Source organism: Lontra canadensis, unplaced genomic scaffold, assembly GCF_010015895.1.
Source record: "Lontra canadensis isolate GAN:19392208 unplaced genomic scaffold, GSC_riverotter_1.0 scaffold25, whole genome shotgun sequence".
Lineage (NCBI taxonomy): Eukaryota > Metazoa > Chordata > Mammalia > Carnivora > Mustelidae > Lontra > Lontra canadensis.
This window is the reverse complement of record NW_022631019.1, coordinates 13,494,655-13,520,447: the sequence shown is the minus strand read 5'-3', so window position 1 is coordinate 13,520,447 and position 25,793 is coordinate 13,494,655. Positions and strand designations below refer to the sequence as shown.

The 25,793-nt window shown below is 54.3% G+C and overlaps 2 protein-coding genes across 7 annotated transcripts; one reads left to right on the top strand and one right to left on the bottom strand.

The window, feature by feature from the left end:
- SLC66A1 (solute carrier family 66 member 1) lies at nucleotides 1-15,896 on the bottom strand. 6 transcript variants are annotated; one of them, XM_032863601.1, is made up of 8 exons: nucleotides 15,858-15,896; nucleotides 10,701-10,869; nucleotides 2,938-3,067; nucleotides 2,559-2,646; nucleotides 1,843-1,985; nucleotides 1,591-1,683; nucleotides 918-1,103; nucleotides 1-301 (listed from the first exon to the last, which is right to left on the bottom strand). In XM_032863601.1, exons 1-8 carry the CDS (start codon nucleotides 15,862-15,864, stop codon nucleotides 230-232), a joined length of 888 nt encoding a protein of 295 aa, XP_032719492.1. In that variant the 5' UTR covers nucleotides 15,865-15,896; the 3' UTR covers nucleotides 1-229. The 6 variants fall into 6 exon arrangements, with proteins under 6 accessions (XP_032719492.1, XP_032719493.1, XP_032719494.1 ...); XM_032863602.1 differs by lacking the exon at nucleotides 15,858-15,896 and adding an exon at nucleotides 14,779-14,843 and having other exon boundaries at nucleotides 10,701-10,888; XM_032863603.1 differs by lacking the exon at nucleotides 15,858-15,896 and adding an exon at nucleotides 14,779-14,838.
- Nucleotides 15,100-25,772, top strand: AKR7A2 (aldo-keto reductase family 7 member A2). Its single transcript, XM_032863597.1, has 7 exons — nucleotides 15,100-15,474; nucleotides 18,463-18,650; nucleotides 18,795-18,899; nucleotides 22,056-22,152; nucleotides 22,388-22,487; nucleotides 23,108-23,237; nucleotides 24,391-25,772. The coding sequence occupies exons 1-7, from the start codon at nucleotides 15,132-15,134 to the stop codon at nucleotides 24,550-24,552; spliced, it is 1,125 nt and encodes a 374-aa protein (XP_032719488.1). The 5' UTR covers nucleotides 15,100-15,131; the 3' UTR covers nucleotides 24,553-25,772.
- The last annotated feature ends 21 nt before the right edge of the window (nucleotides 25,773-25,793 follow it).

Genomic DNA, 25,793 nt, shown 5'->3' with positions numbered 1-25,793 from the left:
CTTATTCCCCACTCCCTGCCCCCTGAAGAGTCAATCAGTCAGGGTTCCTGGAAGAGTCACCCAGCAGGTTCCGGAGGTGGGGGAGGTGCCTGGGCCGGGCCCTTAAGGCACCCCCGGCTGCCTCCACGGCCCACTCCAGGGTCAGCAGCACCATGTCTGCCCGCACTTGTCCCTTCCTGGGAGCAGCGTCTGGAGATCCCTGTTGTCCTGGGCTTGGCCTGGGTCCGGGTCAACTGGGGAGGAGGGGCTGGCGCTCCGAGGAGGTGGCCGTGTCCCTGTATATCAGGAACTGTATGGAGATCTGGAGGGGCCAACGTCAAGGCCAAACCGAGCAGAGGCTAAGATGGCCATGCTCTTCCCTCCCTCTCACCCCAGCCCTCCCTGAGAGGCCAAGATCTCAAGCTACAGCCCCCTCCCTTGAGGCTCTCGGGAAAGCTGCCTCCAGGGTCCAGCTTGCACTCCTCTGGCCTGGCGGGACTGATTTCCCCAGATTCTTCAGGGCCTTTGCATAGGCTGAGTCGGAACCACCCCTCCCTTGCCTTTGCCTGACTCCACTCTTCTCCTCCAGGCAGTTTAAACGGCACTGCAGGGTCCCTGGCTGAGCTTCTAAACTAAGACAGCCCCTGGGGTGACACCAGGCAGGTTTCCCTGCAGTTTCCCTGCACCACCGTGGTGAAGTGTGTGTGGACCACCTCCGCCCCGAGCCGGGAGCTTCCTGGGCCACTCGGTTCTTGCTCGCTGCCGGATCTGGCGCCTAGCGGGGTGCTGGGCCCATGGAGGTTCACTCTGGATGGATGGGCAGGCGGATGGATGGGTGCTGAAGCCGCCTGCAGGTGGAGGCTGCTATGCCCGCCTCCTCCCCTGCCCCCCACCCCCCGCCCCCCCAACCTCCGTCCCCCACTACCCCCAAAGGATACAACAGTGTCGAGCAGCAGCACGCCCAGGCTGCCCACGAGCCAGGGCAGGTGGTGCAGCAGGTAGCTGCCCTCGCTCTCGCCCACCTCCGGGTTTTTGAGCAGCACGCTCAGCCCGTACAGTGTGTTCCCCAGCATCACCAAGGCGAACAGCGAGTAGGAGACGCCCTGCGTGGACTTCCTCAGGAACTGGGGTGGGGGACAAGGACGAGAGGCCTGGGACGGGGCTCCTGTCACGCTGCCCCATCCCACTGAGCAGGCTCTGGACACATTTCTCACCGTGCGCCTGGCAAGCACGCCCACGACCTGTCCCGGGTCCGCGGAGACCCGGCTGCCCCCCGCCCGGGGCCCTGCCGACGGCCGCCTCTCCTGCCCCAGCACCCCTCACTGCCCCGGCAGCCTCCCCGGCCCCAGCAGGCCCCTTTCTCCCCTCCTCTCGGGACTGTCGGCTGAGCCCCTGCCTCCTCACCGGACCTCCTGATTCTCTGAGACACACACAGGGCACCTGTGCCCCTCGAGACAGGCCTCCCCTGTGCCCACTTCGCAGAGGCCGAAACTGAGGGCTGGAGAACTGGATTCACTTGCCCAAGCCAACGGTGAGTTTGAACCCAGACCTTCTGCACCAAGACCCCACCCCTCGACCCGGAGGACCCCCTGCCCCAGGCCCCAGGCTCACATTGGTGCGGATCTGAGGCAGCCGGGAAAGCAGGTAGAGCACGCTGGAGACCGAGCCGATGACGAAGCCGATGATCTCCTGCTGAGTGAAGGGCTGAGAGGGCAGGCGCTGCTCAGGTCCCCGGGCAGGGTCAGAGGTGCAGCGTGAGACCCCCGCTCCCTCGGGGAGGGCAGTGCCCTGGGGACGAGCCAGTCCCCCCAAGCCCGCCGGTCCCCACAGCCTGCACTCCACCATCACTGACCCACACCTCACCTTACTGCCCGGCTCCACTGACAGGAGCGTCCGGCCCCGGAAGACCTCCCTCCGGGCGGCCACAGGGCCCGTGGTCCTCAGCAGCGGGGCGGCACATGCCAGCCCCAAGATGAACAGCAGCACTGAATTGATGGGGGTAGACACTGGACAGGAGACGGTGGGCGGGGGGAGCCAAGGTCAGGTAGCAGAGGCAGCAAACAGCACGACTTGAGTCCTGGCCTTGCCCTTCAGTGGCTGTGTGACTCCAGGCAAGTAACCCAACCTCTCTGAGCTTTAATGCCTCCTCTGTAGGATGGGTGTAGTAGCATCCCTCTCCTCGAGTCGTAAAGGAGAGACAAGGGCAGGAGGGGATCACCCAGAGCAGAAATGCTCGTGAGACAGCCCCACCCCCAAGTGCCTCCATCTGCCCTCCACTCCCGCCCCCTCTCAATCCTCAAGGGCAGCGGAGACCGGTGTCCTTGTCCTCGTCTCCTTAGCTCCAAGCCCAGGGCCAGGTACGGAGGAGCAGCTGAAGCCCCATTTGTGGAATGAGCCTCAAGAGGAGGGAGGTCCCTGTGGTCGCACCCGGATGCGAGCCATCCTCCAGCCTCCCTCTCTGCGGTCTGGGACGCCCGCTTGCAGATAAGGCCTGTTGCTGCGTTGATCACTGTGCAATGGGGAAGTCTACTTCCTCCCGCGCTCCCGGCCCCTCCCGCTGCACCATGCCCCACACGCACGCAGAGAGGGGCGCTTCTTAAACTTGTAGTGAAAGTAGAGGGACAGCATCACCAGGTCCGCCAGCACGTAGTACACCGCCGTGTAGGTCTGCAAGAGAAGTGGGAGCTGGTCAGCGGCTGTGGGGCCGACAGGCCTATTTCACCTCTCGGACCTTTTGTCTCCTCATCTGTCTACCCTGCAGAAGCAGAGATCAGGCCAGCAGAGGGCCCGGCCTGGACGGAGGGAGGAGAGGTGGCCGGCGCTCCTCATCAGGGCAGAGTGGGACTCGGAGGTCAAGGGAGGGCTCTGGTTTGGCCCAGAGGGCGCCTTCTCCTGGATGGGGTCCTCCCTCTGCCACGGTTGTCCCAGGCAGCACCCCCCCCCCCACATCGGACCCACCTGCAGGGGCAGCTGGTCAGCAAGGAAGGAGCCGATGAGGTTGCAGGAATCCCCTCCAATCCAGCCCAAAAGGAACCACAGAGACAGCGCCTGGTCCATGTTGCCCGTCCTGCAGGCCTTGATGTACTGGCTGCGGCCAAGGAAGGAGACGCAGGCTCAGGGCAGCAGGGGGCCCGGGCCAGGGAGGCAGGGACGTCACCTGTAAGCCCATCCTGCTGGCAGGGGGAGCTGCGGGAGCCTCTCGGTGCCCCTTGGGGATTCTCACCCGCAGATTCTCTTCCAACCAGGGAACTCAGTGGCAGCTGCATCTTTCCAGAAGCATCCATAGCATTCTTCAGACTCCCCTCCAGAGCCTCCCAGCGGGGACCTGGCGTTTTGTGTCAGGCCCTGAGACCTGTCACAGGGACCCTGCATTCTTTCTTCCATGGAGGGGAAGGGGGGTGGCTGTGGCAGGGACTCGTGGCCTGGCACTGCCCTATCTACAGGAGCGGTTGATGATAAGATGGGCCAAACCACAGCCTGTGACCTTCAAAGGGCAATGTGGCAGGGCTGGGCTATGGCCTGAGTTTGACCTCAGGGCTTTGGATAACCTGGTGGTTTGTATTTTTGGTTGTTTTTTTTTGTTTTTTTAAGATTGTATTTATTTATTTGACAGCCAGAGATCACAAGTAGGCAGAGAGGCAGGCAGAGAGAAAGGGGGAAGCAGGCTCCCTGCTAAGCAGAGAGCTCAATGCAGGGCTCAATCCCAGGACCCTGGGATCATGACCCGAGCTGAAGGCAGAGGCTTTAACCCACTGAGCCACCCAGGCACCCCTGGTGGTTTTTCTCAAAGGCCAAGTGTCAGCACGAGCTCCAGGCTGACAACAGGTGTTAAAGGGTTTCAGGCAGAGGTCTGACTATGAACTCTTTCAGTCCTGTAGACTACTCCCCCCCACCCCCCCGCCCAGGGCAGATCTAGTCCCTGATGCTCCTCCTGGGGCAGGGAGACTCAGGGCACACGTAGGCTGGAAGCCAGGATTACAGCCAGACCCTGAGCCCTCCCTCTCCAGTCACTCTGCACCTCTATGCAACTGCCATTTACTCTTTTTCTGTTTAACCCTCTGTGTGTATTTATTTTATTTATTATAATTTTTTTTTTAAGAGAGAGCAGGGAAAGGCAGAGGGAGAAAAAGAAATCTTTTTAAATTTTTTTTATAAAGATGTATTTATTGGGGCACCTGGTGGCTCAGTGGGTTAAGCCTCTGCCTTCGGCTCAGGTCATGATTTTAGGGTCCTGGGATCGAGCCCCGCATTGGGCTCTCTGCTCAGTGGGGAGCCTGCTTCCTCCTCTCTCTCTGCCTGCCTCTCTGCCTGCTTGTGATCTCTGTCTGTCAAATAAATAAATAAAATCTTAAAAAAGAAAAAAAGATCTATTTATTTATTTGAGAGAGAGCGAGCTAGAGCACAAGTGGGGGGTGGCAGGAGAGGGAGAGAGACAGAGGGAGAGAATCCCAAGCAGGGTCCGTGCTGAGCTCCAGGCCCGACATGACCTGAGCCGAAACCAAGAGTCAGCCGTTTACCGGACAAAGCCACCCGCGCATCCCTCGTCTGTGTGTATTTAATTAAAGGGGGACTAAATGGCACTTCATCTTCCCCAAGACCCAAGTCAGAAACTGAGAATGCCAGGTATGGCCCTGGTTCTTCCCATGGCCAAGCTTCTTCCTCCTCCTCCTCCTGTAGACACCCTCCTGCCCCGACTCCCCCCTCCCCCCACCCAGTCTGAGTGCCTCTATGTCCTCCCCAAGCTTGGTTCCCCCTGAATCTGTCATCCCTCTCAAGGATCTTTCTAAAGCCCCCGGCTGGCTTCAATCATTTCGAGCCTCCCGCTGCTCTTCAGGGGAGCCCCCAGGGCCAGCTGTCCCCCTGCCGCCGCCCCCAAGGGGGACTTATTTCCTTTTCTCCAGACTCATCAGCAGCCAGCCTACTCCCTCCTCTTCCCCTTTGTCTTTCATGGCTCAGGAAATCTCACTTCCTCCCCACGGCCTTCCTTGACACAAGCTCGCCAGTGTCCCCTACTTCCTCCTTGGTACCACGGGACATCCTTGTCCCTCCTGGACTCAAGCCTCCTGAGGTCAGGAAGAGCGTCCAGCTCAAGCCTGGCACCAGGGAGGCCCCTCATTAAGGTGTAGCCTATGGCCCTTAAAGCCCCTTCTAGGACATGCGATTTGGCCTTCCTGCCTCAAGTCTTGCTCCCTGTCGCTCCAGTCCTTCCCAGACCGCCTTTTAAAGATGGCTGGAATGGAAGCTCTGCAAAGGCAAGGAAGGCATCTGTTTTGTTTACTTGCAACATACCTACTATGGCACCGGGAACAAGCTAATTCAATGAAAATGTCAAGTCCACAATGAGGTAGTAGGATAATTCCGTGGGAAAAATACCGTCTTTGAAACACAGGGTACTGGGACAACCAGACATCTCCATGCAAAAGAATGAAACTGGACCCCTACCCCATACCATATACAAAATATAACTCAAAGTGTAGCAAAAACCCATTAAAAAGAAAACCACAGGCCCAAGATGGAGTCACTTAGGCCAAATCAACAAACAGAGGCTTAATAACTAACCTAATCGCACAGAAATGTAGTCTTAATGGGTCAGGAATTTTCTGGCCGGTAGCCATGAGGTAATCTATCACACGGGCCCTCTCCATCCCCCACAAAGGAAGATGAGATCATCTACTAAGACCCCCTGCAGGAAAGTAAACTTGCCTGATATAATCCTTCCTCCCTCAGTAATTTCTTGCCCCAGCCTCTTTCCTATAAAACCTTCCATTTTATAAAACTCTTGGGAACATCTCTCTGTTTGCTAGACGGGATGCTGCCCAATTCCTTAATAGCTTGATAACACCGACTGTGTCTTCAAATTTAGTCAGCAGAATTTTGTCGGTTAAGTATCAGAGACTTGATTTGGCTCAAGTCATGATCTCAGGGTTCTGAGATCGAGCCCCACTTCAGGCTCCATGCTGGGCTTGGAGCTGCTTACGATTCTCTCTCTCCCTCTCACTCTGCTGAAAGAAAGGAAAAGGAAAGAAAAGAAAAGGGAAAAGAAAAGAAAAAAAAAGAGAAAAGAGAAGAAAGAAAAGAAAAGAACATATTTAGTTTTCACCCCATCCCTGGCAGAGAGTTCCTAAAACTCTTGGAATTTCCTAAGTGATTTGAGCAATAAAGGTGCATTTGTTAGTTAATGAGGTGACTTTTGGAAAGCCTCAGTGTGCCCTAAAGATGCGGGCTGGCTGCCATCAGGTGATAAAACCCTTGGAACTTTCAATCCCATTCCCCTGACCTCCGGGGAGCAGAGAGGGGCTGGAGACAGAGTTCAATCGTCACTGGCCAATGATGTCATCAATCATTCCTGTGCAGTGAAGCCTCCAGAAGAACTCGAATGGACAGGTTCAGAGAGCTTCTGGGTCAGTGAACGTGCTCAGGGAGAGTGGCACCCCGGGAGAGGAACCAGAAGCTCCTTGAGGCCCCGTCCACATCCTCTGCCCTGTGCATCTCTCCCATCTGGCTGTTCCCTGTATCCTTTTGTAAATCACCAGTGATCTACTGAGTCAAATGTTTCTCTAACTTCCGTGAGCTGCTCTAGCAAATTAATCAAACCCAAGCAGGGGCTTTGTTGGGACCTCCAGTCTGTCCACACCTGTCAGAAGCAGAGGTGACAACCTGAACTTGTGACTGACCTCTGAAGGGGGAGGAGCAGTCCTGTGGGACTGAGCCCTTCGCCTGTGGGATCTGATGCTGTCCCACGGTATACAGTGTCTGAATGGCGTTAAATGTGTGGCAGCGTGGGAAAAAATACACATGGACGCTGGCATCAAAATCAGGTAAATCTATAAAACCTTTCAAGGAGAAGATAATACAAGAGGGTCTGACTAGCCCCACTCTGACCTCAAACTTTCTACCCTTTATTTTTAAGTAGACTCCACACCCAGCACAGGGCTTGAACTCACCACCCTGACATCAAGACCGGAGTCAAATTCTAGAGTCAGAGGCTTACCTGACTGAGCCACCCAGCTGCTCCTTGACCTCAAACTTTCTAACTGATTAAGTTCTTCTTTCTAGTTTATTCCTTAACTCAGGCAGAAGACCCCGTGGGCAAAGGATCCCGGGAAGGGAACTGGAACTACCCGCTGAAGCAACAAGGACCGCCCTGTGTCCGGGAGACCCAGAGTGACTGAGCCCATGACCATGACTGAGCAGACTTCACTGCCCCCCTGCATGTACCCACCAGCCATCGTCCCACACTTTCCTTATATAATTCTGGAAGGACTGTCAGCACTTGGGAGACAGTCTACACCAGCTCGTGGGTTTCCTGGTGTTGGCCTCACAGAGATAAATCCCTTTCTCGTTTCACCACCACTCACGTCTCTACCGTTGGACGTGGTCGGTGGCCAGTGGCTGAACTTGATCTGGCTGCCCCCTCCCCGCCAGAGCCAGATGCTCTTGTGCCCCTGTGCCCTGGATACAATCAGGGTAAATCTCTGTCACTTGGATAAGGCGACGATGTTTTTTTTAGATATGACACCAAAAGCACAAGCAAAAAAGAAAAAAAGAGATAAACCGTACATCATCCAAATGCAGAACTTCTGTGCTTCCGAGGATGCAATCAAGAAAGCGAAAAGAGAACCAGAGAATGGGAGAAAATATTTGCAAATCATGACGCTGTTGTATCCAGAATATATAAGGAACACTTGCAACTGAGGATGCCTGGGTGGCGCAGTCGGTTCAGGGTCTGCCTTCAGTTCAGGTCATGATCTCAAGGTCCTGGGATGGAGCCCCACATCAGGCTCCTTGCTCAGCTGGGGGCCTGCTTCTCCCTCTCCCTCTGCCCCTCCCCACCATTCGTACTCTCTTTCTCTCTCTCATAAATAAATAAATAAAATCTTAAAAAAAAAAAGAACTCTTACAATTTAACAACAAAAGGACAAATAATCCAATTGAAAAATAGACAAATGGGGGCACCTGGGTGACTCAGATGGTTAAGCCTCTGCCTTCAGCTCAGGTCCTGATCCTGGGGTCCTGGGATCGAGCCCCACATGGGGCTCCTGGCTCAACGGGGAGCCTGCTACCCACCCCCCTCTGCCTGCCTCTCTACCTACTCGTGATCAGACTTTCTCTCTGTCAAATAAATAAATAAAATCTTTTTAAAAAAAATAGCCAAAGGATCCAAACAGACCTTTTTCCAAAGAAGATATACAAATGGCCAAAAATCATATGAAAAGCTACTTAACATCATCACTAGCCAACAGGCAAATAGAAATCATAAACTACAAGGAGGTAACACTTCCAACCCAGTAAGAAGGCTATAATAAAACAGATAGAGGGGCGCCTGGGTGGCTCAGTGGGTTAAGCCTCTGCCTTCAGCTCAGGTCATGGTCTCAGGGTCCTGGGATCAAGCCCTGCATCGGGCTCTCTGCTCAGCGGGGAGCCTGCTTCCCCCGCCCTCCGCACCTGCCTCTTTGCCTACTTGTGATCTCTGTCAGATAAATAAATAAAATATTAAAAAAAAAAACAGACAGAAAGTACGCACTGATGAGGATATGGACGCACTGGAACCTCACACGCGAGGGAATGGAAATGGTAAAGCCTCTTTGAAGACCGGTCTGACAGTTCCATGTTAGAAAGAAAACCACAGGGGCGCCTGGGTGACTCAGTGGGTTAAAGCCTCTGCCTTCAGCTCGGGTCATGATCTCCGGGTCCTGGGATCGAGCCCCGCATCGGGTTCTCTGCTCAGCAGGGAGCCTGCTTCCTCCTCTCTCTCTGCCTGCCTCTCTGTCTACTTGTGATCTCTCTCTCTGTGTCAAATAAATAAATAAAATCTTAAAAAAAAAAACTTTAAAAAAAAAAAAAGAAAGAAAGAAAACCACAGAATGCGCCCGGCTGGCTGGCAGAGTCTGTGGAGCACGAGACTCTAGATCTCGGAGTTGTGAGTTCAAGCCCTATGTTGGATGTAGAGATTACTTAAAAAAAAAAAAAACAAACAACTTAAAAAAAAAATATATATGTATGCGCACACACACACACACATACAGAAAGCCAGGGGTACCTGGGGGGTTCAGTCAGTGAAGCATCTGCCTTCACCTCAGGTCATGATCCCAGGGTCCTGGAATCAAGCCCCGCACCGGGCTCCCTGCTCAGGCGAGAGTCTGCTTCTCCATCCCTCTGCAGCTCCCCCTGCTTATGCTCTCTCTCTCTCCTGTCTCTCTCAAATAAATAAATAAATAAAATCTAAAAAGATCATAATAAAAAATAAATAAATAAACTTGCTCCTTGAACGCATTAAAAAAGAAAAAGGAAAAAAGAAAACCAGAGGCCCCAAATGACATCACTAGGGCTAGGCCAAGTCATGAAACCGGGCTTAACAATGTTTTTTTCAACATCCTTGAAAGATTAAACATAGCATTACCCCATGACCCAGCAATTTCACAACGTAAGCATATACCCAAGAGAAGTCAAAACATATGTGCCCACAGAAACATTGCCCACAGAATGTTCACAGTAGAGACAAAGCCACATCCATCAGCGACCGGCTGAGTAAATGGTGGCCTGTCGCATGGGGAACATTACAGCGACGGCACCGGGGAGTCTTAAAGAGGTTCTGTTAAAGGGAAGAAGCTGGACTTTCATATGCTCTCTGATTCCATTTACAGGAAATGTCCAGAGTCGGCAAATCTACAGCGAAAGGAGGAAGAGGGGTAGTTGGCGGGGGCTAGGAGCTCCGGGCGAAATCAGGGATGACTCATTTCTTTGGGGGTTTCTTTTTAGAGTGATGGAAGTATTCTAAAATGGATTTTGGCATTGGTTACACAACTCTGCGGATACACTAAAAACACTGAATTATACATGTAAATGGGCTAATTCTATGGTATGTGGACTATCTCTCCATAAAGCCATTTTTAGAAAATGCTGAGCTCCTGATTAAAGCCTTATCTTTCTCCCTCAGGATAAAGCACCCATTTCCTAACAGTGGAGAAGCCTCACAGCACAGTGTCCTCGGTGACCTCTCCGACCTCCCTTCTCCCCGGGGCCCCTAATGCCCACCCCCTCCAACCAGCCACAGGATTGTGCCCACATGGTGCAAAGGCCCCAGGTCCTTCGTGCCGTCCTCACGGCAAGCCTGGGAGGTCAGCCACACCGTGCCCATTTTGCAGATGAGCAAGGTGAGGTACAGAGCAGCAAAGTGACTCCCCCAGGTCACAGCGTGTCCCTGTTCCTCAATCACAACAGTGGTCACACTCTCTTGTAATCACCGCTCGCCCACCCATCACCAGACTGTCACAGGACAAGGCATCTCAGCCCTCCCACCCCCTGCTTTCTCTCTTCTTAGCTGTACAACCTAGAGCAAGTGACTTAGCCTCTCTGGCTTTCCGTTCCCTCCTAAGTAGGGACAGTTACACGGTTATGAGGCTTAAATGAGGTAAAAACATGACAAGTGCTCAGAACTGAGGTATGTAGCGTGCACTGAACAAACAGCGAGGGTTAATACTGTTACTGTCACCTGTGTGTTGGCCTTGGCCAGCACAAGGTGGGGCCTAGGCAGGGCTTCAGGGTAGGGTCCTCCAAGGTGTGCTGGAAATCAGTGAGTGGGAGTGGAGGAAAGAGTACATTTGGCCTTGAGTCTGGAGAGGCCCAAGGCAGGTCAGGCAGACCCCTCCTCCAGGCAGTGCCTGAAGCCCTGGCCCCAACCCACTCCCCTGTCCTGGTCCCGCCCCCCTGCCACCACTCACGGGAAGGTGGATGCTGCAAAACAGACAATGGAGATCAAACCCAGGCCCACACTGGCCTCATCCCAGCCGTCCTGGGCGCATTCGCCGAACACATCCCATATCCACCGGCGGGAGCCATTGGGGCAGTCGGAGAAGTTGCCGGAGCCCAGTTTCTTCCAGACCATGGCTGCTGCAGGATGGGGGGATGACTGCACAGGGAGAAAGAGCGGGGGCCTTTAGCCTCAGCAGGTCTGGATCCTGTCAGCGCCACCTCCAGCAACGCCCACCCCCCAGTTTCATTGCCCGGCACAGACTGAGCCTCTGAACCCGAGGGCACAATCAGCTTCAAGTACACACACCACCTGTGCGGGGACAGTGCTAGATCGGCAGTCAGGGACAAGTGTGTTCAAATGCCAGTTTTAGCACTGGTCAGTGCTGCAACTCTGGGCAAATGCTTCAGCCTCGCTGTGCCTCAGTTCCCTCATCTGTAAAAGGGGTCATCACAGTGTCTCCTTCATGTCCTGCCCCTTACAGGAGTTCATGAAATGAACCCGCAGCATGACTTTGTTACAACTCTCCAGTTTACATTGTTTCCGATCTCTTGTTCTGTAAATTACATCTATAGAGACCGGCCCCCACTAAGTATTTTCTCACTGAAAGTAGGACTGGGGTGCCTGGGTGGCTCAGTCATTAAGTGTCTGCCTTCGGCTCAGGTCATGATCCTACATCGGGCTCCCTGCACAGTGGGAAGCCTGCTTCTTCCTTTCCCACTTTCCCTAACTTGTGTTCCCTCTCTCACTGTGTCTCTCTGTCAAATAAATAAATAAAATCTTTAAAAAATATTTTAAAAAGAAAGAAAAGAAAGTAGGACTGTCATCTACAGAGGGTCAGAGAAGGCAGATGGAGAATAAGAGCCAGGTGGGTCCAGGGCTTGCACAGGTGGCTGGCACTCAAGCGTGGCACTCAAGCAGAATTCTCCAGGAGCAGCGTGGGCCGGATAGGGTACCTGATGCCAAGGCGACCAGGGCCACTTCCCCGTTCAAAGCCCAAAGTGGCTGGTTGCAGGGCAGGCAGAAAAGTCCCCTCCCGATGCTCGGGCAGCCTGCACAGTGACTACAACACTCACTGTCTGTGCGACAGTCCCAGAGAAGGGACAGAAAGCGGAGCCAGACGGCGCCATCTCCACCAGGCGAGACTCACCACAGCCCCTGATTACGAAGCTCTTCACCAGCCCTGGGCTAAATACCTTGCAGGCATTTTGCTCATTTTGCCCTGTTCAACTTCATGAAGGGGGCGGGGGAGCTCCAAATATATCCAAGGAACCAGGGAAGTGACTTGCACCCAGACAGGGAAGCGGCAGAGGCAGGAGCCAAACCCAGGATGGGCCCCAAACCCCGACTCCTAGCCACCCTGCCATGCTGCCTCAGGCACTTCTGGCCCTGGATGTGGCAGACCCCCACCCCCCCAAACTGTGGTCTGGCTGACCATCCAAGCGCCCCAGCAGCCAGAAGGCAGGCTTCCCCTGTGTGTGTCCCCCCGTGCTCAGAGGCTTTCCTGGCCGGCCTGGGATCCTCTCCAGCTACCTTCCGTTTGTCCCTCTGCCTGCTGCTCCCCCTGCTTGTGTGCTCATGCTCTCTGTCAATAAATAATTAAAATCTTAAAAAAAAAAAAAAAAGAAAACCAAGTCCTTTTGTCCCCCGGTCACCCCCCAATGCCCTTTTACAGATTCTGAATATGCCTCTCCCTCTCCCCACTGTAATACACTGTCACCCTCGTATTTTTACCGCGAGCTGGGGGAGACTGCCCCCATTTCCCAGGTACGGTTGGGTCACCCTGCCCAAGTGAGGAACCTGTCTGAGCCTGTCTGTGAAGTGGGAGTGATGACACTGGCTCCTTGGGGTTGGTGGTAGAGATGAAATGCAGGCAAGGAAGGCTCTCGGCCCCAGGCCTGACCAAGCCCTGCAGGGGGGGTGTCGTGAGGATGACAGGCCGGGAGCTCGAACACCCTGTGGCCACTCTCTTGCTCCCTTTCCACCAGGTGAGGGAGGAAATGAAGGGAACGCATGCTCAGTGAGGGAAGGGGGTGTCTGGATGATTGTAGCTTGGCTCACAGGGCCCAGAGCACAGGGCAGGTGCTCCCTGATCTCGCACAGGGCATAAGCACAGCTGGGGACACTGAGACACGCCTGAATCCCGACCAGAAGGTGCTGTCCTCTGGGGCCTGCCCTCTGGGGGCCGCTGCACACAGGGCCCATCATCTGGAGGTCCCGACCCAGCTAGGGAGTCAGCCTGGCCCCAGGCATGGGTTCTGGGAATGGGCCCACCTCCTAGTCAGACAGCACTGGGAGGATGGATGTCCAGGGTTGCAACAAAGTTTGACTGCATCCAGAGATTTGACAAGGACCACAGCAGGGGCGGGTGCCTTGGAACCACGGAGGGCACATGCCCAGAATTCAGGCTCAGTGCCTCTGGACTTCAGATCACAGCCTTTGGGTTTAAGAAGCAACTCCAGGGGCACCTGACTGGCTTATCTCGTAGACCATGCAACTCTTGATCTCAGGGTTGTGAGTTCAAGCCCCATGTTGGGTATAGAGATTACTTAAAAGTAAACCCTTAAAAAAAAAAAGGCAACCCCAGCTGATTCTGATGCACTTGGCCATGCTTTGGGAAAACCTACACTGGAGAAGGCATCTCGGGCCACACCCAAGCTCTCCTACCGGATCCCAAGATGAGTCAGGAATATGCTTCCCATGAAAGCTTCCCAGGGAAGCAGCAGGCCTCCAGGCTTCTGCACATGTGGTCTTTTCCCTTAGGAGTGTCCTTCTCCCCCTGGAAGGCCTGGTAAGGAGACACAGTTCTAACATGCCACCTCAAAGATGCCTTGCAAAGGCTGGCTGGATGACACCTGGTCACCTCTTCCTCCCCCTTCACATAGCTGAAGAATGCTTATCACAGTGCTCAGCTACTCCGGCTCCTCAAGTCCACACCCCTCCCTTCACCCTAGCTATGACTGACTCTCGCGGCCAGCAACACCAGCTGCACCGTAAAGGTTCAGACAGTGCTGAGGAAGAGAGAGGAGACAGAGAAAGAGGGAGACAGACAAGAAAGGGAGGGAGGGGGACAGAGAAAGAGAGACAGACAGGGAAGGAAGGAAAGAAGGAAGGAAACAAACTAGCTGTGAGCTCAGATGACCTAAGTTTGAGGAGACAGCACTAGGGAACTGACCTGCTTAATGCCCACAGCATAGAATTCCAGGGCAAGTGACAGCCTCAGAATTCCAGTCTATACAATGGGGGGATAACCTATGTACCCACCTCCTAGGCCAACCGCAGAATTAAATGACAAGATCCGGGCCAAGGGATTAGAATGGTGCCTGGCAGAGATTAAACACTCAGTAGGAATAGCCAGGGATGGGTATTACTCGCTTTGGTTGTAGCATGTCCCCCCACCACCACCTTTCCTGAGACCCTGGGGCAAAGCAGCCTTTGGTTAAGGGCTGCAGGGACAAGACTGCGCGCCAGTCCTGACACTTCCAAACCCAGCCTCCCCACGTACAACTTCCCAACTTGTCCCAGGCCTGAGGAGGGGAGAGCAATCTGGGATCCCTGTAAAACCACGGCGTAGGTGGAGAGGAGGGGAGTCCCCACTGGCGGCCCACCCCCTCCAGGCCTCCGAGTCCTTGGCCACCTGGTGACTAAGGCCAGCGCGGGCCACCTGTTTGGCAGGGATAATGACAGGGCAGCTGCTGGGGTCAGCGCTCAAACGCCGCGAGGCCCCCTCCCCTGCCTGCCCTGGGGAAAACAAAGCCGTCGGAAACGATGGAGCCCGTCCGCCGGAACCAGGAGGTGAAAAGAGGACCCAGACCCCAAACCCTGGCCAGGCTGGTCCGAGACCGTGCTCAGGAGAGGGATGTATGCCCCCGAGAGTCCAGCTAATCCCGGCCCAGAGCCTCGTCTGCGGATCTCGCGCCGCAAGGAGGGGAAAGAAGCCCCAAAACGGTCCAGGGACTGTAAGAAGTAGTTGGAAAGATGTGGCAGCGACGCCCCGGAGTCCTGACCCGCAGCCTTCAGGCTTGCCCCCAGCCTCAATTCCGGCTCACCGTGTCAAGTTCCGCCGCGGGTCCCGGCTTCTGGGCTCTGCCTGCACTGCCTGGGTCAGCTGACCCGAAGCCCCGCCCCGCCCCGCCCCCCCCCCCCCGCCCCCCCCCCGTCCCCCCCCGTCCCGCTCCCGTCCCGCCCCCGTCCCGCCCCCGTCCCTGTGAGACGTGGCTCCGCCTCCTCCGCCGCGCGCAATGCGGACAGTCCCTGGGGGCGGTGAATACGGCGAGAGCGGACCGAGCGTGCGCGGTGGGGCGGTGCGCGGCCAGTCCCTGCTCTCATCTCGCCTCCCGGCTCCACCCCCACGGCGAGGTGGGCGGGACTCGAGGCGCCCCAGGGCGCAGGCGCAGACCTCATGCTAAGCGCCCTGTCTCGCGCAGTGGTCCGGGGAGCGGTGCGCTGCGCCCGCGGTTCCCCGGCGCCCAAGCTTCGCGCGGCTGTCGCTACCAACGCCGCCACCATGTCCCGGCCGCTGTCGCCGCCGCGGGCCGCTTCCGGGGCCCCAGTGCGGCCCGCCACCGTGCTGGGCACCATGGAGATGGGGCGCCGCATGGACGTGCCCACCAGCGCCGCGGCAGTGCGCGCCTTCCTGGAGCGCGGCCACACGGAGGTAGACACGGCCTTCATGTACGGCGACGGCCAGTCCGAGAGCATCCTGGGCGGCCTGGGCCTCGGGCTGGGCGGCGGCGACTGCAGAGGTAACCCCTACCTCCCCCTGCACCGTGCGGCGCCCACCCGACCCCGGCCGCCGTCACGACCAACGGTTTCGGCCCCTCCGGGGCGCTGACTGCCCCGCGGACCCCTCCCGCCTGCACCTCAGGCCCCGTGCACGTGTCGCCCCGGACAGCCAGACAGATCTTTGTCCTGACCTCCTTTCCCTCCCCTTCTCTTTCCTCTGGGAGTTGCAGTCAGGAAGCGCCCCCCGCCCCCCAGTCTTACCCCGAGGCTGGTCTAGTCCTTCGTTTCCTCCCCGCCTTGCTTCTTGGGGCACCTCTCTGCGTCAGCGGTCCCCAGAGCTATGCAGTACCCCCTCCAACCCTGTCAGGTGCCCCCAAATCGCCCCTCTCCCCATTGCTCTCACCGCCCATGGCTCCCTGAGTACCCTCTTCTCATCCTGGCCTTTCATCAGTCCGTAGACTTTGCTCTGTTCAGCTGGCAGTACCTGGCTCCCAGAGGGACCTGCAACTAGGTCACGAAGGAAGCTGGGGGATCGGGGTGGAATGCGGAGTGGGGAGGTTTGTTATGGGACTATAAGAGGGTGAGTGGGTCCACCCCACCCGCAGGGAGCTTAGAGCCTAATGAGGAAGCTTGAAGCGAGGAAGAGAAAACACTTTGGAAGGATTAAGGGGTCAGGGAGAGGCGTGAGAGAAGGTTCAGAGAACACTGGAGCTGGGCCTTAAAGGACCAACAGTAGTTCGCTGGAAAGAGAATGGGAGACAGCTGCATCAAAGCTGAGGGCAGGGCTGTGCAGACCAGGTTTGGAAATGCAGCCTCTGGTACGTGCAGGGACAGCCAGTACACCGGTGCGGCTTGAGTGGAGGATATCAGTGCATGACAGGGACTGTCCCTCATTAGCCTGATGCCCTTGGAAATGCCTGGCACTTGGTAGCAATATAGGAAAATGGGATTTGGAGCCAACGGCAAGGAAAGAATTCTTGAGATTCTTGAAACTTCTTCTGTGCCAAAAGATGCTTTTATCAAAGCCTGGGGACAGGCCTGGTGCTCAGAAAGAATACCACTGGGGCTGTGATGGGTGACTGATTATATTCTTTCAAGGTGGGAAGGTGTTTGGGACAGCACAAGCCCCCAGGGTATTTTGGAAACAAGGTTTTCAGGACCTTGAGGGGGCTAGCTATTGCTGGGAAAAGGTCATGGGGCACCTGGGTGGCACAGTTGGTTAAGTCAGTTGGTTTCTTGAGCTCGCATGTTGGGCTCTGTGCTCAGTGCAGATTCTGTTTAAGATTCCCTCCTCCCTCAGCCTTTTCCCCCTAAAATAAATAAAATAAATCTTAAAAAAAAAAAAAAAAAGGAAAAGTTCATTTATTACTGTTTAGTAAAAACTCAGTCACGAGGCCCTTCAGATGTGTATCGGTCAGTCATATGCCCGGAGGATCATTACCAACATGTCTTGCGGAGGTAGAGATAAAGGAAGTTTCTGAAGGAATTTTTATATGTTAAAGTAGGCTTACAGGATCCTGGAGAAAGGAGGGAAGTGGTCAGACTAAGATTACTTCTTGCCTTTAGCAAAGTATTAACATCGAGGCAGCTGAGTTCCTAGAGGCATGTCCCTCTGCCTGTTTCAAGGGCATGTCAGGAAATTTAATTTTTTCTTTTGCCTTTTGTCTCCCACATCTGTGGGCCCAGTAAAAGTTCACTGTTACTCTTACTTCCATCCTCTGCTTCTTCCTTTCCGCCCCTCCCGGCTCTTGTGCAGAACCCTGCTCTGGGTCCTCCTCAGATTGGAGCTTGGTGGATGTGGAGGAAGCTGTCTGTCAGACCCATGCTTTCTAGTGAACGCAGCTGCCCCGTCCTTAATAATGGGGGTTTTGTTTCTGAATTGGTTTTTCTCCTCCAGCCCTCTCTGCGGACTGAGCCAAAGTCTGCAGGTTGGACTGGAGGCAAAGTTCACACCCAGAGTGCAGAGGATTTGAGAACTGTGGGGACATGGAGAAAATGTGCACAAGAAGCTGTGGGACTGGTTCTCTCCCACATCCCCAGGGGTCATGTGCCTCCCCTCTGACCTGCTGAGTTGCCTTTGCCGCACGTGAAAAGTGCACAATCCAGACACAGTGAGCTACTTGCTTGGCAGAACACTGTTTCCTTCTCATGCGGATTGTGTCTCGGCTGTGGATGGGGTGTGTGCCTGTGCACGCTTCTCGGAGTCAGAAGGGGCAGGGGAGCGAGCCCAGCTTCTGCTCCTTTGACATTGTACCTGTCTCTCAGGTTGATCTGTGCCCGAGGCGCGCGTTGGAGCTGCTGCATCTTAGCAGAATTCTCGCCGCAGCCTCTTGCCTCCCTGTTCCCAGGCCTGCCCCCTCAAGTTCCCTCCTGAACACAAACACAGTAAACATAGCTGACTTTGGTTGATGGGATTTGAAAAAAGTGTTAGCAGTTAGGTCTGCCACCCTTCTCTTGTCCCCTGTCCACCTGCTCCCGGCCTGGGCCCGGAGTCGACGCTCTTAAAACTCCAAATTGCAGGGATGGGCCTCACGTACTGTGTGTGTGCCTTTCTGACTCTGCCCATCTTCCCAGGCTCGGGAATATGCTTCCTACATTTCCCTGTTGGTGGGGTCTCATTCTTAGATACTCAGCTCCCGGGTCATCCCCATAAGGATGCCCTCCCTGGTATTCCCAGGATGGCCACACACTCTGTTCTGGGCTCCTTTAACACTGGGGGCCTTCCTCTGTTGTGCTTACCTTACAACTTCACCTTTAGGCTGTGAGCTCCTTGAGTGGAGGGAGCAAGTGTGTCTCCCGGCAAGCCCCGGCTGAGTGACTACTACTAGTGATTGTAACAGCGGCGGACATTGAGAACTTACATATTTAATGCTCATGATCTCCCTGTGAGGACAGTTGTGTTGCTGTACCCCCATTTTATAGATGAGAGAACTGAGGCTCAGAGAACTGAAATAATTTAGAGAGGGTCACCTAATAAGCCTCCTAACCATTGCACGCTCCCCTCAAAGTGAAAATCGCTACCAAGGCCAATCCCTGGGAAGGGAAGTCGCTGAAGCCTGACAGTGTCCGGGCCCAGCTGGAGACGTCCCTGAAACGGCTGCAGTGCCCCCGGGTAGACCTCTTCTACCTACACGCCCCAGACCACGACACCCCTGTGGAGGAGACGCTGCGTGCCTGCCACCAGCTGCACCAGGAGGTGAGGCCAGCCCCCGAGCTTCCAGGAGAGTGGAGGCACCAGGATCATCCCAGAGCAGAGCCCACTCCCAGGGTCCCCACCCCCGTCTTCCCTTTGCAGTGTCCTGGGCTGCGGAGGGTTCTGACCGAGGCCTCTCCCCTGCAGGGCAAGTTCATGGAGCTTGGCCTCTCCAACTATGCCTCCTGGGAGGTGGCCGAGATCTGCACCCTCTGCAGGAGCAACGGCTGGATCCTGCCCACTGTGTACCAGGTGAGGGCCCGGGCCACAGGGGCCTGTCTGCAGGGCTGCTGCTGATGCGCGGTTCTCCTGGCCCCTCCCACTGCCTCCTGTGCCCTCTCCATGGCAGCCTATGGATGGCTCCCAGAGGCCATGGGGATGATTTGTGATCTCCTCGGCTTGGCCAGCAGGCACCTGCTGGCTCTGGGCCTGGCTCCCCTTCCTGCCCGCACATGCTGCTTGGGCCCTTCCTTCCTGCTCCCTGGCTGTGGGCGTGAGCCTGGACCAGCCTTCCCCTTCTCCCGGGTAGGGGTGAGTGCTCAGGGCTCACTTGGTGGGCTCATCCCCTGGAAGGCCTTTCCCAATGCCAAGAGGAGCCTCCAGTACCCAAACGTCATGCATCCAGCGAGGACTTTTGAGCACCTGCTGTGATCACAGAACCCGCCTCTCTCGTGATCGGCTGTCTTCTTTCTGTGTGGGTGTATCTCTTTGACTGAAGTATAGTGACAGTGTTTTATTAGTTTCAGGTGTGTGACATATTAGTCTGTGCGATGCTCTGCTCCCCATAAGCATGGCCACCGTAGGTCAACATGCAGGCTGTTACGATGCTGTCTCCTCTGGTCCCTCTGCTCTACCTTTCATCCCTGCGCCTGACTCGATCTATAACTGGAAACCTGTACCTCCCACTGCCCGTCCTCCCTTTTGGTCCAACCCCCAACTCCTTCCTCCCAACAACTGACAGTTTGTTCTCTGTGTATATGGGTCTGTTTCTGCTTTTTTGTTTTTTCATTTGTTTTGTTTTTAGATTCCACATGTAAGTGAAACCATATGGTATTTTTCTTGCTTTGGCTTATTTCACTTACCATACTCTAGGTCCTTCCCTATCATGACAAAAGGCAAGATCTCCTCCTTTTTTTTTTTTTTTTAAAGATTTTATTTATTTATTTGACAGACCGAGATCACAAGTAGGCAGAGAGGCAGGCAGAGAGAGAGGGGGAAGCAGGCTCCCCGCCAAGCAGAGAGCCTGATGTGGGGCTCGATCCCAGGACCCTGGGATCATGACCTGAGCCAAAGGCAGAGGCTTTAACCCACTGAGCCACCCAGGTGCCCCCTCCTTTTTTTTTTTTAATTTAAGATTTTATTTATTTGACAGAGTGAGAGAGATCATAAATAGGCAGAGAGGCAGGCAGAGAGAGAGGGGGAAGCAGGCTCCCTACTGAGCATGGAGCCCGATGTGGGGCTCGATTCCAGGACCCTGAGATCATGAACTGAGCCGAAGGCAGAGGCTTAACCCCCTGAGCCACCCAGGCACCCCTAACTCTTGGTTTTGACTCAGGTCTGATTTTGGGGTTGTGACATTAAGGTCCGCACTCAGCATGAAGTCTGCTTGAGTTTCTCCCTCTCCCTCTGCCCTGCCCCCTCCCACCCACATATGTGCTCTCTTTCTCTCTAAAAAATAGATAAATCTTTTTTTAAAAAGATTTTATTTATTTATTTGTCAGAGAGAGAGAGAGAGAGAGCACAAACTGGGAGAAGCAGGCTCCCCACTGAGCAAGGAACCCGATGCAGGACTTGATACCAGGACCCTGCGATCATGACCTGAGCCAAAGGCAACTGCTTAACCAACTGAGACACCCAGGTGCCCCAATAAATAAATCTTTAAAAAAATAAATAAAAGGATAGCCATATGCAGAAGAATGAAACTGGACTGTTTCTTTACACCACACACAAAAATAGACTCCAAATGGATGAAAGACGCAAATGTGAGACAGGAATCTATCCAAATTCTAGAGGAGAACACAGGCAGCAATCTCTGTGACCTTGGCCACAGCAACTTCTTTGTAGACAAGTCTCCAAAGGCAAGGGAAACAAAGGCAGAAATGAGCCATTGGGACTTTGTCAAGATAAAAAGCTTTTGCACAGCAAAGGAAACAGCAAAACCAAAAGGCAACTGACAGAATGGGAGAAGATATTCGCAAATGTCTTAGCAGATAAAGGGCTAGTATCCAAAATCTATAAAGAGCTTATCAAACTCAACACCCAAAGAACAAATAATCCAATCAAGATATGGGGAGAAGACATGAACAGGCATTTCTGCAAAGAAGACATCCAGATGGCCAACAGACACATGAAAAAGTGCTCCACATCACTCGGCATCAGGGAAATACAAATCAAAACCACAATGAGATACCACCTCACACCACCAGTCAGATTGGCCAAAATTAACAAGTCCGGAAACGACAGATGTTGGCGAGGATGCAGAGAAAGGGGAACCTTCCTACACTGTTGGTGGGAATGCAAGCTGGTGCAGCTACTCTGGAAAACAGCATGGAGGTTCCTCAAAAAGTTGAAAATAGAGCTACCCTACGACCCAGCAATAGCACTACTGTGTATTTACCCTACAGATACAAATGTAGTGGGGCACCTGGGTGGCTCAGTGGGTTAAAACCTCTGCCTTCAGCTCAGGTCATGATCCCAGAGTCCCGGGATCGAGCCCTACATCGGGCTCTCTGCTCAGCGGGGAGCCTGCCTCCCTCTCTCTCTGCCTGCCTCTCTGCCTACTTGTGATCTCTGTCTGTCAAATAAATAAAATCTTTAAAAAAAAAAAAAAAAGATACAAATACAGTGATCCAAAGGGGCACGTGCACCTGAATGTTTATAGCCACAATCTCCACAATAGCCAAACTATGGGAAGAGCCCAAATGTCCATTAACAGATGAATGGATAAGGAAGATGTGGTGTATATACAATGGAATACTATGCAGCCATTGAAAAAAATGGAATCTTGCCATTTGCAACAAAGTGGATGGACTAGAGGATATTTTGCTAAGTGAAATAGATCAGAGAAAGACATTTCCTATCATCTCACTCATGTGGAATTTAAGAAAAGGATCATAGGGGAAGAGAGGAAAAAATAAAACAGGACAAAATCAGAGATGGAGACAAACCATGAGAGACTCTTAATCGCAGGAAATAAATAGGGTTGTAGGGTGGGGGGACAGGGTAACTAGGGGATGGGCATGAAGGAGGGCTTGTGGTGTCGTGAGCACTGGGTGTTATATAAGACTGGTAAATCACCGACCTCTACCTCTGAAATGAGTAATACATTATAAGTTAATTGAATTTAAATTAAAAAAAAAAAAAGCTGCGGGGTTCCTTCCCTTGACACTAGCGACCTCCTACCCACAGGGAATGTACAACGCTACCACCCGGCAGGTGGAAACGGAGCTCTTCCCCTGCCTCAGGCACTTCGGACTGAGGTTCTACGCCTACAACCCTCTGGCTGGTAGGGGCTGCTCGGGGGGCAGGCTCCCCCTGGGGTGGGAGGCCATTCCTGGCCCATCTCTGCCTCTTGCTGACACGGGAGGTGCCCGGCCCAGGGCCTGGAAAGCAGGGAGGGCTTTGAAGACAGGCTGGGCCGTGTCCTCCATCCTTCCTGGGTTCCCCCAACACTCCCACCAGTCCAGAACAGCCTCTGGGAGCAGGGTGGGCCTGTGGCTCTGATGGTGATCTCCCCACAGGGGGCCTGCTGACCGGCAAGTACAAGTATGAGGACAAGGACGGGAAACAGCCCGTGGGCCGCTTCTTTGGGAATAACTGGGCTGAGACCTACAGGAATCGGTGAGCCGGGGATGGACTACATCAGGATGGGTGGGGTGTAGGGTCCCCTTTATCTGACTTGGAGAAATTCTAGGAGGTTTTCCTGGGGCTTCCAAGTCTTCCCTATTGTCTGGACCCATGTCTCTTGATTCCTGCAGAAATTACCAAACTCTGCTGGGTTTCTTGTTTTCTTGGGAGCTCTGTGAGCAAATGGCAACTCCTAGGTCTTATACTGGGTCTTCCAAGGCCAAGCGCTTCCTTGAGGACTGCTTACCCCTTGCCAGGAAGGAAAGAGAGAGCCCTGGATCCATGCTTAGGAGGCCTGGGGCTGAGGCCTGCCCCCAACCCCCCACCCCCCATACTAGTTACCTTTGCTTCACCAGGTAAAGTAAGGGCAGGCAGTTCTGAAGAACTCATGAAGAGACTAAAGATGTCTTTGAGGTGTTTGGTGAGGCCCCTCTAGCTTGCCTCCTGTGCCCAGTGGCTCTGTTGCCCCATCAAGCCAGCCTGCCGCTGGAAGAGCACCGGGCCCTCCTCTCCGTGGTGTTGGGTGGACACGGCTGCTGTGCTTGGCTTTGTGGCTGTAGCCCCAGTGTGACCTCAGGTTATTAACCCTTGTGCCACCCCCTTCACCTGCCCAGCTTCTGGAAGGAGCATCATTTTGAGGCCATCGCCTTGGTGGAGAAGGCCCTGCAGGCCGCATACGGCAGCAGCGCCCCCAGCATGACCTCAGCCGCCCTCCGGTGGCTGTACCACCACTCCCAGCTGCAGGTGAGCCGGCTGCCCCTGTGGCAGAGCCAGAATTACCTGTAGGTAATTTCTAAGTCATGTGTTCTTTTTTTTTTTTGCCCCCCCCAAGGTTTGATTTGGGGGCACCTGGCTGGTTCAGTTAGTGAAGCATGTAAAAAGACTTTATTTAGTTATTTGTCAGAGAGAGAGCTTGAGCACGAGCAGGAGGGAGGGGGAAGAGGGAGAAGCAGGCTGAGCAGGGACCCCCCCACCATCCACCCTACGATGCGGGACTAGATCTCAGGATCATGTCCTGAGCTAAAGGCAGACACTTAGTTGACTGAGCCACCCAGGTGTCTCAGCATGTGATTCTTGATCTCAGGGTTGTGAGGTCAAGCCCCATGTTGGGCATGGAGCCCATTTTTTTGTTTTGTTTTGTTTTGTTTTAAGATTTTATTTTTAAGTAATCTCCACCCCCAGTGTGGGGCTCAAACTCACAACCCTGAGACTGAGAGTCATGTGCTGCACCGACTGAGCCAGCCAGGAGCCCCACCTAAGCAGTTTTTCCCGGTGAGAGAGCTGGTGAGCAGCTGTTCCGCTGTCCTGAGCAGCTGTCTGAGCACCAGGCCCCGGATGAGGGCTTCACATAGGTGTACTTAGTTACTCTTCTGGCCCTACGAAGTGCCATTCCCTCAGTTTTACAGGTGAGGAAATGGGTTCACACAGCTGTGCAGGGCGTAGAAAATATCTCAAACCTCATTAGCCTCACGCACTCTTTGGTGGGAGTTGGGGTTCCCTGTCTCTGTTTGGCTAAAACCCTTCTCCTGAATCAGCCTGACGTACAGCGTTTGACGTGCCTAGAGTAGTTTCCCACAAAACAGGGGCGAAGTGCCTGGTGTTCCTCTTCCCCATAACCAGGCTGAGGATAGAGAAGACTGAGTCACCGGGAGGCGGAATGACTGAGCCCGGGTTACCCAGCTGAGTGGCCAAGCTGGGCTCTGAGCCCAGGCCTGTCTGAGGATGAGCGGAGAGACAGTGGGGTTTGGAGTCACATCGTTAAAATCACTGAGGGCGTCGGGCTCCTTGTAGAACTCTATTCAGTGTAAATAAACATCCGCGCCCGGGTCCCTGACAGGGGCAGGGCGGGGAGGGCGGGCGTGTGGCTGGAGTCACAGCTGGCTGTCTCCCCTTGCAGGGCACCCCCGGGGACGCGGTCATCCTGGGCATGTCCAGCGTGGAGCAGCTGGCACAGAACTTGGCGGCGACCGAGGAGGGGCCCCTGGAGCCGGCTGTGGTTCAGGCCTTCGACCAAGCCTGGCACCTGGTCGCCCACGAATGTCCCAACTACTTCCGCTAGGGCCAGTCCTGGCTCAAGCTGCCAAAGGTTTCTCTCTTTTCCATCACCTCTTCTATCCTCTCATCCTGACCAGTCTGCCTTAAGTTGATTTAACATGGTCTTTTTTGATTGTCTGACTTGATGCAATATTTTTCTAGATCCCTCTCCTGGCTCCCAGTTGCCTTCCCTTCCCAGTCTAAAGGCTGGGACTGTGGTCCGCTTGGGCAGTTCCTGTCTGAATAAAGCAGGCGTTTGCCCGGGCTGTGGCCCAGGCCCCGAGGAAAACCCACAAACCTGTCTCCTTTACTGTCTGCGGCCTGTTTTCGTCCTACCTGGGGGCTTCCTGCTATCCGGGCAGAACCACGAGCTGGAGTCTCAGAGGGCCAGGGTAGAGCACACGCTGCCCTCACGAGGCTCTCTCCCGCCTTCTGTCCTGAATCCAGCCTGAGTCAACAGCAGGGCTGAGGTGGCCCTCGCTCGGCTGTGCACAGGGGCAGACAAGCAGGCCGTGCACCCTGAAGTGTACTTTCTCTTATTCAGAATCACCTCAGGAAATAGAGGCACTTAGAACTAGAATCCCTGGGGCCAAAACCTCCTAAGATGCTCCTGGCACCTCCTGAGATGCAGCGTGACATTTTTAACAGACTCTCAATTTCAGCAGTGGTTTTACTCTTGTCCTGGTGAAAGACTCCTGTCTCCCTCTCCTCCGTCGGACTCTCAGCCTTTCCCTGGGTCACCTGCTGTTGGAGGTGGAGTGTGGCATGGGCAGCCAGGGTCCCCATTTCCTTTGGCAAACCCCTACTCCAAGCAGGGGCACCCGACACTGGGGAAGAAAAAATCCCAGGTCTGATGGTTGCTTCCCAGTGCAGAAAAATCCATCTAGCCCTGGATGGGAGGCTGGGGTGTGGGCCAAGCAGCTGAAGTCAGTACTTGGGGCTTGCTTATCTGGAAGTGAAGAAGGGGGCTCAGCTTGGAAATGCCAGACCAAAGCACCAATCAGAAACACTCTTTTCTTCTAACAAATGTCCCATTTGCCGTCTAGAGGGAGACACCTTGCAGACAAAATTGTATTCTCTACAAAACAGTCACCCTCTCTTGTCCTCATCCACAATAAAATGCCCTCAGCAGGGGGGCATATCAGTACCATTGTACAATTAGCTCTCCTAAAATCAAATTGCTTAAAATGACAGAATCCCCAAATTTAGATTAAAGATTCAGTGCAATGCCTATCAAAAGTCCAACTGGTTTTTTGTTTTATCTTT

What these genes read in the sequence shown, in the direction of transcription:
- AKR7A2 (XM_032863597.1), top strand. Translation starts at nt 15,132, where the DNA reads ATGCTAAGCGCCCTGTCTCGCGCAGTGGTCCGGGGAGCGGTGCGCTGC. An exon ending in GGGCGGCGGCGACTGCAGAG is followed by an intron (nt 15,475 to 18,462) that starts GTAACCCCTACC and finishes CTCCCCTCAAAG; the next exon opens with TGAAAATCGCTACCAAGGCC. An exon ending in ACCACCACTCCCAGCTGCAG is followed by an intron (nt 23,238 to 24,390) that starts GTGAGCCGGCTG and finishes CTCCCCTTGCAG; the next exon opens with GGCACCCCCGGGGACGCGGT.
- SLC66A1 (XM_032863601.1), bottom strand. An exon ending in TGCCTCAGATCCGCACCAAT is followed by an intron (nt 1,104 to 1,590) that starts GTGAGCCTGGGG and finishes CCCCCACCCCAG; the next exon opens with TTCCTGAGGAAGTCCACGCA. An exon ending in TGCTGCTGCTCGACACTGTT is followed by an intron (nt 302 to 917) that starts GTATCCTTTGGG and finishes TGGCCCCTCCAG; the next exon opens with ATCTCCATACAGTTCCTGAT.